Raw genomic sequence first — 15,893 nt, forward strand, 5'->3', positions numbered from 1 at the left:
CAAGACGATACGGAGCATTTACGACTTCAGGAATCCCATTCAGGCAAGTAAAACTCTCGAAATTGGACTTGGTGTGAAGGGTATATTTTAAAATGTCTTTGGAAGGGAATGTATTGCGAAATGGAGGCTTAGAGCTCAAAAATTGAGCTCATTGTTTCCTCATATCCTGCTAGAGCGGGGTCACTAAAGAGGGATGGGTCCCGCCAGAGCGGGGCAGATGCAACTTAAGTCAAAAAAAACCTAAAAACAGTCTTTTTCTCCAAAATCAGTTTCTAAGGCTTTAGGAGGCGACCTAGGGAAAATTTCATCAATTTGTTTACATATTTCCATGCTTAAGGTAAGGATTTTACTCCCTAAATTCATCATTTAATTCTTAGAACCTAGAAACTATGGTTGGTAATCATTAGGGGAGGATTTGAACTAAAAGCTAATGGTGGAAAATAGCTTAGGGTGGGGTTAGGATCATGGTTTTAGCCTAGGATGTGAATTATATTATATTTCATTATAGTTAGGCCATTGTGCTGATCCTTTAGATGTATTTACTATTTTCTAGACCAAGAACGAGAAGAACGAACCCTAGAAAGGAAAAGTTCTTGCATTGTAAGGTTGTTGAAGCGTAAATTTGAGGTAGGTGATGGTTTTCTTTCCCGTATGTGTTTCATATATTTGTTAAATTGCTTTATGATAAGCATATGTGTATATGAATAGGGATATATGCTAGATTATGTATGAAATGATCATTTGCTAGCCTCTTTTTGTGATAAACTTATTCTTAGTAATATAATATTGTAAATACTGAGTATATTTGTGATTGTGGTATGTTTGGATCGAGTGTCACGTTCTGACACATAAACTAGATTGGGTGTCACGTTCCGACATATATTTGAATTGGGTGTTACATTCCAATATATATTTGGATCGGGTGTCACATTCCAACACAAAGTTGATAGTTTATAGGTCCCTTGCGAGGACCCTTGTGTGAAGTTATAGCATGTTGAAGATATTGAGTTGTGATCTTGCTGAATATGGCTGAACATGATATTGGAAGATTTATTCTATATGTATGTGCTTATTGTGTTGAGTTTACTTTTCTATGATCCGCTTACTAGCTAACTGCGTTATCATACCAGTACACCGCTGACTTTGTGTATTGACACAACACTTGTTCTGTGTTTTATTAAGTACGAGACATATTTAGCCGGCTGTGGAGGAGCCTCATTTAGAAGAGTGACTATTGTTCGAGTTCAATGGTGAGCTATTTCTTTGAAGCTATTGTGGAGTCTATTATTTTTTAGTCTTTTTTCCGGGACTTAGATTCAAACATTGGTTTAGCTCACGACTATGTTTCTTCTTTTGGGATTATATCGCCTTGTTTATGACTTGTTTAGTTTAGAATTTTGGTACGAACGACTTTCAGTTCCTAGGATGTGTTTACTTCCGCATATTTTGAATTGATAACTAGTTATTTTTTGAGTTTATGGGAACACAATATTTATTCTTATTTTACACCTATTTTCCATCCTTAAGTTTGGGATTTCTATCACGACTCGACCTAGGGCCTAATTGTAACACGATAATTGAAACCCTGAGGGTCTCCAACCAAGCCTCTTGTACATATCATAAGCATACATAAGGTAAAGTAAAAGCAAAAATATCATAAGAGAGTCTAAATCATAAATAGTAAATGAAGAATGTCATATGATAAAATAGACTCGAAACATTTGTCCAACTAGATGCCTCTACTCATGAGCATGGGAGGAGGCTAAGACATATCCCTATCTCACCCTCAATATAAAATATAACAAAAATCTTTGAAAACAATAACTAACTCGATGACTAGTCCCCGATAAATAAGGACTCACCACAAACACCGCCGGATAGAAAAGCTTAACTAGCCACATGGACAAATATGATCTTCAACCTCAACCCCTACATTATGAGACAATGTAGGCAAAATATGCATTAGTACATTGGAATGTACTAAGTATGTAGGCAATGCAATGTATAAAAAATCATGTTTGCACAAATGACCATTTTAAATAGCATGATAGGAGAAGTAGTCGAAAATCATAAGTAGTCTTTAAGAAGGATTATTGCATAATAAATCATAAGAGTATCATATAAAGTAAAAGATAGGATTAGTCATTTAAAACATAAAAAGGACCATACATATGTGGGAAAGGAACCATAACCGACAATAAGACCATGCGAGCTATAACATGAAATCCCGTTACCTACCCATACAACAAAAAAAAGGGGAAACTACTTGCCAAGGTAGACTCCTACATGCCTAAGTGGATCCACTAAGCGGTTATGTGAACTGGGTACTCACCCCTAGTTCTTAGACTCGGGTACTCACCTTCAAGCCTTGATATTCCGGGTACTCACCTCTTAGAGATTTGGGTATTCACCTCTAATCCCTTTATACCTATGGCGGCACGTAGTTATGCGATAAGATACTTTATATAAGGATCCCATATTTTGAGTCCCCACCTCAAGTCCACATTCGGTGCTAAGTTAAATCCCACGGAATATATAAATAGCATAGAAATCATAATGACATATATCATAGTCATGTCATAGGTTTGAAAATATATAGTAGCTCATTTTCATAACATAAGTGCAATGCGGGTATTGTTCTTTCACATTACAAATCATACATACATAGTTCATATCATTAGGACTTAAGGCACCACATTGGGCCCTAAGTCACCCTTTTCATAATTTGCATGAAAATCATTATTCGAAACATACTTATAGTCCATGATCATAATTAAAATATATAATCATAATTCATACTTGAAAATTCATGATCATAGCTTATACTTGAAATTAGGTAAGATATGAATGCATAATCAATTGACTTGAAAATCATGAAATTGACTTGAAAACATGCATGATCATAAACTTTCTTTCAGCCCATACATAATTCATAAAGATATTATCATTGGAAGTATAATTGAAAATACTCATAACTTATATCATGAGCACTAAAGATCAATATAGGAGAATTCATGGAAAAACTCTTCAATTCAATGCAATAACCATCAATTTATATCAAAATAGACTCATAATCATAATTTTTTTTACTCATAGAATAATTCATGAAAATGGACTAGAGATCATAAAACCCATAAAATATCATACTTTATTTGATAGAAAACTTAAGAAATTAATTGGGCTTCATGGATGAAAGAAACCATGAATCAATACCCACATACCTTAAGTGAGAAAACCAAATAATTTGGAAGAACTTGAGAGTATTGATGGAGAGCTTGAGTGAATTTACTTGAAGTCTTCAATAGAGTCCTTGAGAGTCTTTTGTAGAGAGAGAAATATTTGAATAGGTGAATTATAGAACAATGAATTGAATTAGAGGTTTAAGTCAATTTATAGAGCTGAATTAGGTCCTAAAAACATCTAGATTCATTAACTAACAATTTGAGAAAAAATCTTAAGTGCCTTTAATAAAAACTAAATTCGGTCAGAAAACTATAACTAGATCCGCGACGCGGAGGCAAGCAAGTCCGCGATGTGGACTTCCCGCGCATTTTATTGTTTTGTGCAGTTTTTTTGAAAAATCTATCTTTCGATATACGACTCCTAAAAATCCACCGAGATTATTTTTTGCTGGTTTTGACACCCTGATCGATATTCCAAACTCAGATTTTCTAAAATAATTAAAGATAACGCATTACATGAGCGGCCTATTTCCAAGGCATTCTTAAGGCATTTGTGAGCATTTTGAAGAATATTACAATTTCTTTGCGATTAGTATTGTTGGGCTGTTTAGAATGGTTCTCCCACTGGAGAGTTAGTGTGGGTGCCAGTCATAGTAGGTCAGGGTCATGATAAAATTAGTACCAGAGCCAAGTTCATTGATCTCGTCGTACCAAAATGTGTCTAATAAAGTCTTGCAGAATGGTACGGAGACGTCTGTACTTTTCTTCGAGAGGCTACAAGAATTTTAGGAAATGTTTCATTGTCTTCTTTACTTCATCCTATAACTTGACTTTAATTGGTATCTGGTGATCCAAATTGGTATCTAACTCTTTCACTCTATTATTCGTAGATGGTCAACACTCACTATAATGGTGTAAGGCACGTAGCTCCAGTGGAGCCAGAGAAAAAACCCGTCATTCGAGGGCGTGGCAAAGAAAGAGACAGGAAACAAAGGTGAGGTAGGGGCAGAGAAAGAGCAGCACCTACTAGAGTGGAAATTCCTATTAAGGAGGTGCTAGTAGATGAGGCGCCTCCTACTCTCCAGAATGAGTTAAAGGGAGAGGTAGATGTTAGAGAGCAAGAAGAGCATGCTGAGCAAGAGGAGAACACCCAGACTGGGGCTATTGGTATTCCCCTTCTGGACCCCATACTACCCCAGCTGATCATGGCATTCTTGAGTGGGTTGGCCGACACTAGAGCCATTCCCAACATGCCCGTAGAACCATCTCCTATTGCTCGTCCTGTTACTATTGCAGCTAAGCTAGCAGATAAGGTGGTAGGCACTGATGCCTTTTTCAGAATGCTCACGAGTCCAGTAATGACCAGTACTGAGCATGATATGCTCACCAAGTTCCTCAAACTCAAACCTCCAGTCTTTCATAGTACTGAAAAAGAAGATGCTTATGAGTTTGTTCTTGATTGTTATGAAAGGTTGCACAATTTGGGTATAGTGCACCAGCATGGAGTAGAGTTTGTGACTTTTCAGCTATAGGGTGAGTCTAAGTAGTGGTGGAGGGCTTATGTAGAGTGTCGTTTGCCTGTGTTGTTCCCACTCACTTGGGTTTAGTTCCATGCTCTGTTCCTAGAAAAGTATGTGACCCATACTTTGAGGGACAGAAAGAAGGATGAGTTTATGGCCCTTAAGCTGGGAGGGTTATAAGTGACAGCTTATGAGGTCAAGTTTCATGTATTGTCCAGGTATGCTACTCAACTAGTCACTACAGAGGAGGGAAGGATCAGGTTGTTTGTGAAGGGGTTGAACCTCGAGCTGTAGGTACTATCCTTCCATATAACTTCGTCTGATAGGAGTTTCAACAAAGTTATAGACTTTGTTAAGAAGGTTGAAGGTGTGAGAAGAGATGGGCAAGCCAAAGCTTTGATTAAGAAGCCCAAAAGTATAGGTAACTTCTAAGGATCCTATTTCAAAGGGTCAGGCAGGCCGATGATTGCAGCCTGGCTAATTCAGTCAGTAATGCCCACTTTTACTGACAGTTTTTCAGGTACTCAACATCAGCATCCTGCCTATGAGGGTCATGGAGCGTCATTCCCAAGTAGTCGCCTATATTTTGATCGCAGCTATTTTAATTGTGAAGAGAAAAGCCATATACAAAGGGAGTTTCCTCACCCCCGCGACATAGTTTCAGCAACCAAGCAGGCCAAAGCAGTGGTCCCAGCGGCTGGGGGAAGCAATGGTAGAGGACGTCCACAGGTTGGACGAGGAGGAAATTCCAGAGGGTGTAGGGGCCAAGGTAATGGTAGTGTAGATCGAGGAGAAGCTAAGCCAGGCAAAGAGGTGGCCCATCATGATGATCGAGCTCAGTTTTATGCTTTTCTCGACAAGATCAAGGCAGAATTGTCTGACACAGTTATCACATGTACTATTCTTATTTGTGACTGGATGGTTACTATTTTGTTTGATCCAAGTTTCACTTATTCCTATGTGTCTATAAAATATGCCTTGGGTTTTGATGTACTGTGTGATATATTGGATGCCCATGTTTATGCTTTTACCCTTATTAGAGAGTCAGTCATAGTCACCCATATGTATCGTGCTTGTTATGTTGTGTTTATGGGATACCAGACTTAGGTTGACTTAGTGATCTTAGACATGACAGATTTTGATGTGATCTTAGGCATGACTTGGTTGTCCATCTACTTTGTTATACTTAATTGCAATGCAAAAACTATGGCTCTAGAGATTCCGAGGAGGAAAAGGTTAGAGTGGGAAGGGGTGTACAAGCTCCAGCTAAGGTCATATCCTTTCTCCAAGCTAGAAAAATAGTGGGACAGAGATGTTTGTCCTACTTGTCTCATATCCGGAATATAAAGGTAGAGTCTCATTTTATTGAGTCTATTCCAGTAGTATGTGAATTTTCAAAAGTATTCCCTTCTGACTTGCCTGGTATACCTCCTAACCGAGATATAGATTTCTACATTGACTTTGAGTCAAGTACTAGTCTAATTTCCATTCCTTCCTATGGTATGGCTTCGGTAGAATTGAGGGAGCTTAAGGCTCAAATTCAAGAGCTTCTTGACAAGGGGTTCATTCATCCTAGTGCTTCCCCTTTAGGTGCTTCGGTATTGTTTGTCAAGAAAAAGTATGGTAGTATGAGAATATGCATTGAATACCAACAACTGAATAAGGTTATCATCACAAATAAATACCTTTTACCTCGTATTAATGACCTTTTTAATCAGTTGCAAGGTGCTTCAGTCTTCTCCAAGATTGATCTCAGGTCTGGGTTTCATCAGTTGAAAATTAAGCTTGAGGATGTGCCCAAAACAGCTTTTAGAATCGGGTATGAGCACTATGAATTTTCGGTGATGTCCTTTGGGTTGACCAATGCACCTGCAACTTTCATGAGTTTGATGAATGGGGTGTTCAAGTCATTTCTGGATTCATTTGTAATAGTGTGTATAGACAATATATTGGTATATTCAAAAAGTGAACAGAAACATGCAGATCATCTTCGAATTGTCTTAGTGTTTTGGAAAGACAAAAGTTGCATGCAAAATTGTCTAAGTGTGAATTTTGGCTTCCTTCAGTTGCCTTCTTAGGTCACGTTATTTCAAAAGAAGGGGTAATGGCAGACCCACAAAAGATTGAAGCAGTTAAGAATTAGATGAGGCCTAGTTCCATGATCGAGGTTAGAAGTTTTATGGAACTGGCCAGTTATTATCACCGGTTCATGAAAAACTTTGTTTCTATTGCTATTCACTTGACTAGACTGACTAAAAAGGAGATCCCATTCGAGTGGACTGGCAAGTGTGAAGAGAGCTTCCAAAAGCTCAAGACTCTTCTGACCACAACACCAATTTTGACCCTGTCCATCGAAGGTAAAGACTTTATTGTTTATTGTGATATTTCACATTTTGATTTGGGTTGTATGTTGATGCAGAATAAGAATGTTGTAGCATATGTTTTGCGGCAATTGAAGGTGCATGAGAGGAACTACCCGACTCATGACTGGAGTTGGCAGCAATAGTGTTTGCACTAAAAATCTGGAGACATTATTTATATGCATCAAGTGTGAGGTGTTTACTAATCGCCGCAGCTTACACGACTTGAATTTGAGACAACGAAGGTGGATAAAGTTGCTTAAAGACTATGATGTCACCATCCAGTACCATCCAGGTAAGGCTAATGTGGTAGCAGACGCATTGAGCCAAAAATCGATGAGCATGGGCAGTCTAGCCTGTTTGGGAGCCCTTAAGCAGCCCCTGGCCAGAGAAATCTGGGGCATTTTTGAAAGTATTTATCCTTATATGGTTTTATATCTAATCAACTATCAAATATGGTATATTAGTATTGTTCAAATTCGCAAGTGTATTCTTTAATGAAACTCATCTTACAAATTTGAAGTTTTTTCCAGCAATTCACTTGCTAGAAGCCTCTGTCTTTCTCATTCATCTTTGACATTTGACTGGCTTCCTAAAAATTCTAATCCAATAAAGCTTACTACGAGATTTATTCCATCTTGGACTAATTTTTCAAATTCTTGAATAACACATATTTTAAAGATTTGCTGAGATTCCTCTGATAAACCTTTAAATCAGTTATTTACTTTCTCTGAAAAAGTATAAATAGTAATCGTATATTTTTCTTCGGGAGTATAAGTTATTTCTCTTCCCATTACAAAAAATAATTTTAGATTTTGTGCCCATAAATCTAGGAGTTCTCTTAGATCTCTTTTGCAGTCTAGATCTAAGAATTGTGTAGATCCTACATCGCCTGTTAGGAATCTATTAGGCATATATTTAGCCTTACCGTTATTATGACATTAACTTATAATGTCTTTTTCCCTATTAGATTTTTGTAGGAAATTGCTCTTAGGTATATAACCAGTAGATGGATTTCCTTCCATTTTTACTGAAGTCGAAAGTTGAGGGTCTCTAAAGTTTTCCTGCGGTCCTCCAGTGTCTTCTGTATACATAGAACTTTGTAATTTTGTTCTTCTGTATTTAGATTTTCTAACGCAAGATCTTCTAATGCATATACTATTTCATCTAGGTCATTCATTCTTCCTTTTTTGGAATTTCTTCATCTGTAATAGAATCTTTTATGGCTTCTTTGCTCTTCTCTTTTCTTTGTTTATTTATAAACTTTTCAATGAATTCTTCATCAAAGCTTTCCTTTTGATATGGTCCTTTTTTAGAAATCGGAGGAGTAAAAAGTCCTTCTCTAACTTTCCTCCCTAGACCTTTATCAAAATTGTCTGCTTTCTCAATGAGATTATTTACACTTCCTGGCAAACTAGCTTTGATAACTTTAATCTCAATTTCTATAGATTTGACTCTAATAATTAATTGCTTATGCATTTCCATAAGATCATCAAGTTTCTGTATTATTATATCTCCCACTAAATGATTTTATAAATCATGTTGAAATTTATATTCATAGCTTTGGATTTTAATTTCTAAATAGAGAATGATTTTCTTTTGAGCTAATAATGATTTTTGACAAAATCCTGCCAATTGGTTATAAGTATACCTAGTTTTTCGAAAATTAAGTTTTCTTCTTTTTTAAGAGATTACTTCTAAAATTTGTTGTTTATATTGGTGTTTATCCATTTTGGATTTTATGATTGTGTGTTGACTCTGATATCAATAAGGTGATGCTGCATACTTAAAATGACAAATTTAAGCAGACAGGGTAATAAATGCGAAATTCATAACTAAATAGTTATTTATTCAGAGAAATAATAATCTAACATGTCTTCTCTGTAATCATCATAACCATAATTATGAATAGATATATCTTCTCTAACAATATTATCAATGATTTTTTCAAGAATTTCTTCTTGCAAATCTCTATTTAACTTAACTACGTTTAAAATGGTAATTAAAGTTTTTTCTTCAAAAGACATTGTATACTTAATGATTTATGTTGTATAAAGAGTAGATTCTTTGGTTACTATAACCCAATTTTTATAGCTTGCGTACTTCATTCAATAGATAAATAACATTTGTAATTTCTTTATTATGAAGACGTATAGTATTCAAAGTTCTTTCTAGATCTTAAATACATATTTCTAGAATTTTTATGGATTTTTTGCAAGACCAAATTCTTTCTCTATATATTTTTAAATGGGGCTGAAAAACTATCATTTTTATGTGCAAGAAATATTTTGATGCAACAAATATAGGTATATTTGTGTATAAACTGTGCTATAACAATATTTTTATGTAGAAACTGTGTTATAACAATATCTTCATCTTCATTATTTTCTTCATATGCTTGTAATATTCCGAGTGTGAGAAAGATAGAGTATGACATAATAAGATGAATAATTAGCCTTTGTGAATCCATTGATGGGTTAAGAGAGATTTTCATTAAGGGCAAAGTAGTCTTTTCCCTATTTTTATAGGGGGAATGAATCTAGAAAATTTTTGGGCTAGGTTCCTATCTATTTAATCCCTAAAGCTCTTAATTTTTCCTCATTCATTCACTAATCACCTATCCTAAAAATCTTCTCTCTACAAAAGCCTCTCTAAACCTCCATTGAAGACCTTGCAAGAATCTTCTTAAATTCTCCATTGATCTTCAAGTTCTTCTTCAATTTTTCTTCATAATTTGTATTCAAGGTATGTGGGATTCATGCATGAGTACTTTTCACCCATGGAGCGCAAAGAATTTCTTAAATCTTCCATGAGTTTCAATTAAAACTTTGAATCTTTTTAATTTCAGCTTCAATTGCATGAGCTATGATGTATCTTGTGAATTCAAATCTTTTTTGGCATAAATTGATTGGTAATTACTTGGAATTGGTAGATTCTTCATATATATATTCATTACATTGTTAATTAGGACTTAGGATCTCATTATAATCGATGAAAACTCATGAAAAATGATGAAAAATCTGGAAATTTGCTGGAAAAATACTGGGGCGGCGCGCCATTATCACGTCAAGAATGTGTCTTTGTAGTTTGCCTCTTGGAGCGACGCACCACTATAGAGCTTGCAGAGCGCCCCAATGGTTTACACCTTGGCGCAATACGCCACTATAGCGCCATCGCCCAGTTTTTCATAAAACGCATTCACCAAATTCGACGTATGTGATAAAATTCTTTTGTTTTATTTTGTTGATCCTTACTTCTCATCAACTAATCTTTCAAGTTCATGAATTACATGTCATTTATGATTTAACCTCTCAACTAAGTATGAATTACTCCTCTATTACATGAACTTACTTTCAAAGCATGACTATTCAAGTATGTTTCAAATTATGCTTTCTTCATGCAAATTATGGAAAAGGTGACTTATGGCCCTATGTGGTGACTTAAGGCCTAATGATATGAATTATGTATGCATGATTTGTAATGTGGAAGGACAATACTCACATTGAACTTATGTTATGAAATAAGCTACTCTATGAGTTTCAAACCAACGATCATGTCTATGATATGTTAACTATGATTACTTTGCTACGTATGTATTTCGTGGATTTAATTTAGCACCGAGTGGACAGAAGGTGGGGACCCTACTAAAAGCCTTAGTAGCAGCCTCATGTCCCATAAACTACGTGCCACTATAGGTTGCCTTATGGCTTAGCTAGTGGATCCACATATAGCATATGTATGGCCCGCCTAGCGGGGTAGAGTCTACCTTGGCAGGTAGATTCCCCTTTTTCGGCATAGGGGTAATATCGAGATTCCATGTTATAGCTCACATGATCTTATTGTCAGTTATGGTTCCATTCCACATATGTATGATCTCTTATGTATGTCATGATCTAAATTATGCTTTTCAAATGCTTTAGTCATAATGGTTTTCTCATGTTTTACTTATCTCATCTTATCACGTGTTTTACTTGACCATTGCATCCCATGATTTACGTTGCATGTCATACCCTCATACTTAGTACATTCCAATGAACTAATGCATACTTTTTTCCTACATTATCTCATAATGTAGGGGCTGCGGTTGATGATCATATTCACCCACATGGCTAGTTAAGCTTTCCTATCTCGCGAAGTGATGGTGAGTCCTCATTCATCGGAGATTAGTTATCGAGTTGGTTGTTGTATCTAAAGACTTTTGTTAAGTTTCATTTTGAGGGTGAGCTAGGGACATGTCTTAGCCCCAGTCATGTTCATGAGTAGAGGCATCTAGTTGGACAAAGGTTTCGAGTCAATGTTGTCATGTGACATTTTTCATTTTCTATTCATGGTTTAGACTCTTTTATGATGTTTTCGCTTTTACTTTATCTTATGTGTGCTTATGATATGAACAAGAGGCTTGGTTGGAGCCCTTTGGGGGTTCGATCGCCGTGTTACGACTAGATCCTAGGTCGGATCGTGATAATACTGAAGAATATATTTCATATGAACGATATATATATATATATATATATATATATATTATACTAAAGAATAAAATATGACAAATAAATTGAAAGTAATGGAGTAAAATTTAAGCTGTAAGTCATTTGGTATAGTGTATTAGAAAAAATGATGCAAGTATTGACTTTGTGTATTAGTAGTACCTTGTTTGATACATTTTTTCATACCATTGTATAACTAATTAATACATTCTATTGTGTATTGAGCTAATACATGTAAATTCATGGTATTAGTAATGTAAGGACTTTTAATGCATGCATTAGCATGGTTAAAAACATGATTACCGCTAAAAACTTTTTCTACATATTTTCTATCATATTTATTGAGGGTATTTTTAGAAATAAATATATTTTTGAAATATTATGCAATGTATATTATTTTTAATATACTAAATCAAATAATGAATATGAAATGATTTCTTCCTAATTAATTCCAGTATCACTATTACAAATATTATTATGTAAATATTTCTAATATACTTTATTTAGTATTATTGTTATACACTCTACCAAACACCTCTAATTTCATCGGGACACAAAAAAGAAAAAAGAAAAAGAAAAGAAAAGAGCAGACCAAAAGGAAAAAAAAACACGAAAAAACGAAAGAGGCGTTGCAGTTTGTTTGTACAGTATGTTTTTCCTTTTTTCCATGTGATACACAGTTTGTTCATTCAATTCAATTCAATTTTGCATAAAATCATCGACACTGTTATTTCTCTTTCTTCTTCATTTCCAGATCCAAAGGGACGATTTTTAACCCAATTAGCAACTGATTGATTCTCAGATCCTACAATTGCATCTTCCCCAGATCTCCATTCGTAGCTTCTGCTCTCATTTGATTGTGTTAAATCAACTTGTAAACAGTTAAAGAAGTCAGCACTCCTGGATCTGATCGAGCTTTCCCATAGTTTCAAGACGGACCCAATCATGAACCCCTTTTCCTCCGGCACGCGTCTCAGGTTAGTATTCAACGAAGTTCCTCATTTTTCCGCATTGTCATTCTCATTGTTCTTTAGTTGCGTAAGTTCCCTGAAATCTACTAATTCCATTGTTTCATAGATGATCTATACAGTACACCCGACTAGTTTGGAATTGAGGGTTATTGTATTAACGGTAATGGATTGGTACCCATCTTTGGGTTAATGTTGCATTTTTTAAGGGCTTTTTTCAGGTAATGTGTTACTTGGTTGTTAGGGATTTAAGCTTGAATTCATAATTGTCTTGTCACTTTGTTTATTTCTTCGATTTCTTCTTTAAGAAATTGTCCATGGGGTTTATTGCTTTAGTGCTATGCTGAAACACAACATTTCAGAAATGGTTGACGTTGCATAGTTTAAGCTTAAAAGTCTGGAACTGTGTTGGTTCTGGGCTCAGTTAAGAGGAAGAGGGAATTATTGGAATTGGATGATTGATTAAATGAAAATGCTGGTGGAACTATTCAGATCATACCTATACTGGACACAAAGGGTGTGTTCTGTATCAAGGAAAATGCTTTTTAGGAAAATAAGTGGATTAAAAATATTATCCTAAAAGCATTTGATCTGGACAAATACAATGGGAGGTTGGGGTTACGGGTGTGCAAAAATCGAACCGACCGATAAACCGAATCGAAAGTGTTATTGGTTTATTGCTATTGGATTATTGGGTTAACGGTTATTATAATGGTTTTATAATTTTTTTTTATTGGATTATTGGTTCAGTATTGGTTTTCTAATATTGGGTAAAGCGACAACCCATTAAGACTATAATAATGTACTAATTTATTTTTTAGTTTTTTACTCATACACAAATATCAAACAAAAAAGATTAATATAAATATATAATCAGTTAATCACTATATTATACTATTTAGTATTTACCTTTTAGACTTTGCCGCTTTAGGTTCAGCAGCAAGGGTTTGCAAGTTGCTATGATGGCTGCTCCAGGAATCATATATTTGTTTTAAAAATATTTTCTTATTGGTTAAACTGAAAACCGAATCGTTAAAGACCAAAAATCGATAAGCCGAAAACCGATAACAAATATCTTATTGGTTTGGTTATCGGTTTAGGGTATTTAGAAATCGAAAACCGATAAATCGAACCGATAATATTTAAAATCGAACCAAACCGACTGATAAACATCCCTAGTGGGGGTAGGGGGTGGGGTGGTGGGGATGGGGGCGATGGGGGTAGGGGAGAAGATGTGGTGTGATGGAGGGTGGTGAGGACATAATCAATGTGGAATACCACTTAGAAGTTGTTTTCCATACTTCCATTAGGGAAGTCATTTTTCTTATTTTTAGGAACTTATTTTCGTAGAGAATGTTTTCCAATGATTTTGACCAACTGAGCATGGAAAAATTGAAAAACATTTTCTGGAAAATGTTTTTTCTTCATAATGAATACACCCAAAATCTCAAAATCCATTATCAGGCGTCTTTTAAATAATGAAATATGGTGTTGAGTAGATGATATCATGCAAGTGTTATGTGATGCGGCTCCCTAAAATGCAGTATTGTAGTGATTAGTACCATTAATGACCTGAATTCTCTTTACTGGATAGTTATAATCTTAGCTTTTGTCTTTTACCACCAGAAAGACGAATTTTATACAACAACAACAACAACAACAACAATCCAGTGAAATCCCACAACGTGGGGTCTGGAGAGGGTAGAGTGTACGCAGATGTTACTCCTACCAAGGTAGGACGACTGTTTCCTAGAGACCCTCGGCTCAATAAAAGCATAAAAAATGTCAGATAAGGCTAAGAAATTAAAAGCGTTATGTAAAAAACAAATAACGAAAGTGTCACACATAAAATAAAGTAATCAAAATATAGAAAGTAATAAATAATAACAGAAATAGAAATAACAGAAATAATAGAAATTAGAGCACACGAAGTTGTAATGCGCTAATACGCCTACGAATAGGGAAGAATAACGAGACTATGTACTATCCTTCTACCCTAATATGGGTCCTCCACACCCTCCTATCTAAGGTCATGTCCTCGGTAAGTTGTAACTGCGCCATGTTCTGTCTAATCACCACTCTCCAATACTTCTTCGGCCTACCCCTACCTCTTCTGTAACCATCCATGGCCAGCCTCTCACACCTCCGCACTGGGGCATCCGTGTCTCTCCTCTTCACATGCTCAAACCATCTCAGTCGCATTTTTCGCATCTTGTCTTCAACTGAGGCCACTCCCACCTTGTTCCGAATAGCCTCGTTTCTAATCTTGTCGCTCTTGGTGTGCCCACACATCCATCTCAACATTCTTATCTCGGCAACTTTCATCTTTTGAACATGAGAAGTCTTAACTGGCCAACACTCCTCCCAATACAACATAGCCGGTCTAACCACCACTTTGTAGAACTTGCCCTTAAGTTTTGGTGGCACCTTCTTATCACATAGCACTCCGGAAGCGAGCCTCCATTTCATCCACCCTACCCCAATACGATGTGTGACATCATCGTCAATCTCCCTGCTGCCTTGCATGAGAGACCCAAGATACTTGCAACTACTTCTCTTTTGGATGGCCTGGGCACCAAGCCTAACTTCCACGCTAACCTCCTAAGGTGTCTCACTGAACTTGCACTTTAAGTACTCTGTCTTGGTGCTACTCAGCTTAAACCCTTTAGATTCCAAGGTCTGTCTCCAATTCTCCAGCTTAGCGTTAACTCCACTATGAGTCTCATCGATCAGGACTATGTCATCCGCGAAAAGCATACACCATGGCACCTCACCTTGAATTTGTCGCATCAATCCATCCATAACCAAGGCAAATAAAAATGGACTAAGAGCTGATCCTTGATGCAACCCCATCACCACTAGAAAGTGCTCTGAGTCCTCTCCTATTGTCCTTACCCTGGTTTTGACTCCCTCGTACATGTCCTTGATCACCCTAATGTATGCCACAGGTACACCTTTAGCCTCCAAACACTTCCATAGTATTTCTCTTGGAACTTTATCATAAGCCTTTTTTAGGTCGATGAATACCATATGCAAGTCCCTCTTCCTCTCCCTATGCTGCTCCACCAGTCTTCTCATAAGATGGATGGCTTCTGTAGTTGAGCGTCCCGGCATAAATCCAAACTGGTTCTCTGAAATAGACACGTCTCTCCTCACCCTCATCTCCACCACTCTTTCCCACACTTTGATAGTATGGCTTAGTAGCTTGATACCTCTATAGTTGTTGCAACTCTGAATATCCCCTTTGTTTTTGTATAGAGGAATCATTACGCTCGACCTCCATTCTTCGGGCATTGTTGCCATTTTAAAGATGACATTAAATAACCTAGTCAACCACTCCAAACCTATCGAGCTCGCGCTCTTCCAAAATTTCCCAGGA

The 15,893-nt window shown here is 36.3% G+C and overlaps 1 protein-coding gene across 2 annotated transcripts in view; it reads left to right on the plus strand.

The window, feature by feature from the left end:
* The first annotated feature begins 12,108 nt into the window (after positions 1-12,108).
* The window catches only part of LOC129870430 (AP-1 complex subunit gamma-2-like), a 45,865-nt gene continuing 42,080 nt past the window's right edge, over positions 12,109-15,893 (plus strand). The window contains exons 1-2 of one of the 2 annotated variants that reach the window (XM_055945220.1): positions 12,109-12,193; positions 12,301-12,523. In XM_055945220.1, the coding sequence (XP_055801195.1) occupies positions 12,492-12,523 (32 nt within the window). In that variant the 5' untranslated portion in view covers positions 12,109-12,193; positions 12,301-12,491. The other variant, XM_055945221.1, reaches the window with a different exon arrangement.

Source organism: Solanum dulcamara, chromosome 10, assembly GCF_947179165.1.
Source record: "Solanum dulcamara chromosome 10, daSolDulc1.2, whole genome shotgun sequence".
NCBI classification, from domain to species: Eukaryota; Viridiplantae; Streptophyta; class Magnoliopsida; order Solanales; family Solanaceae; genus Solanum; species Solanum dulcamara.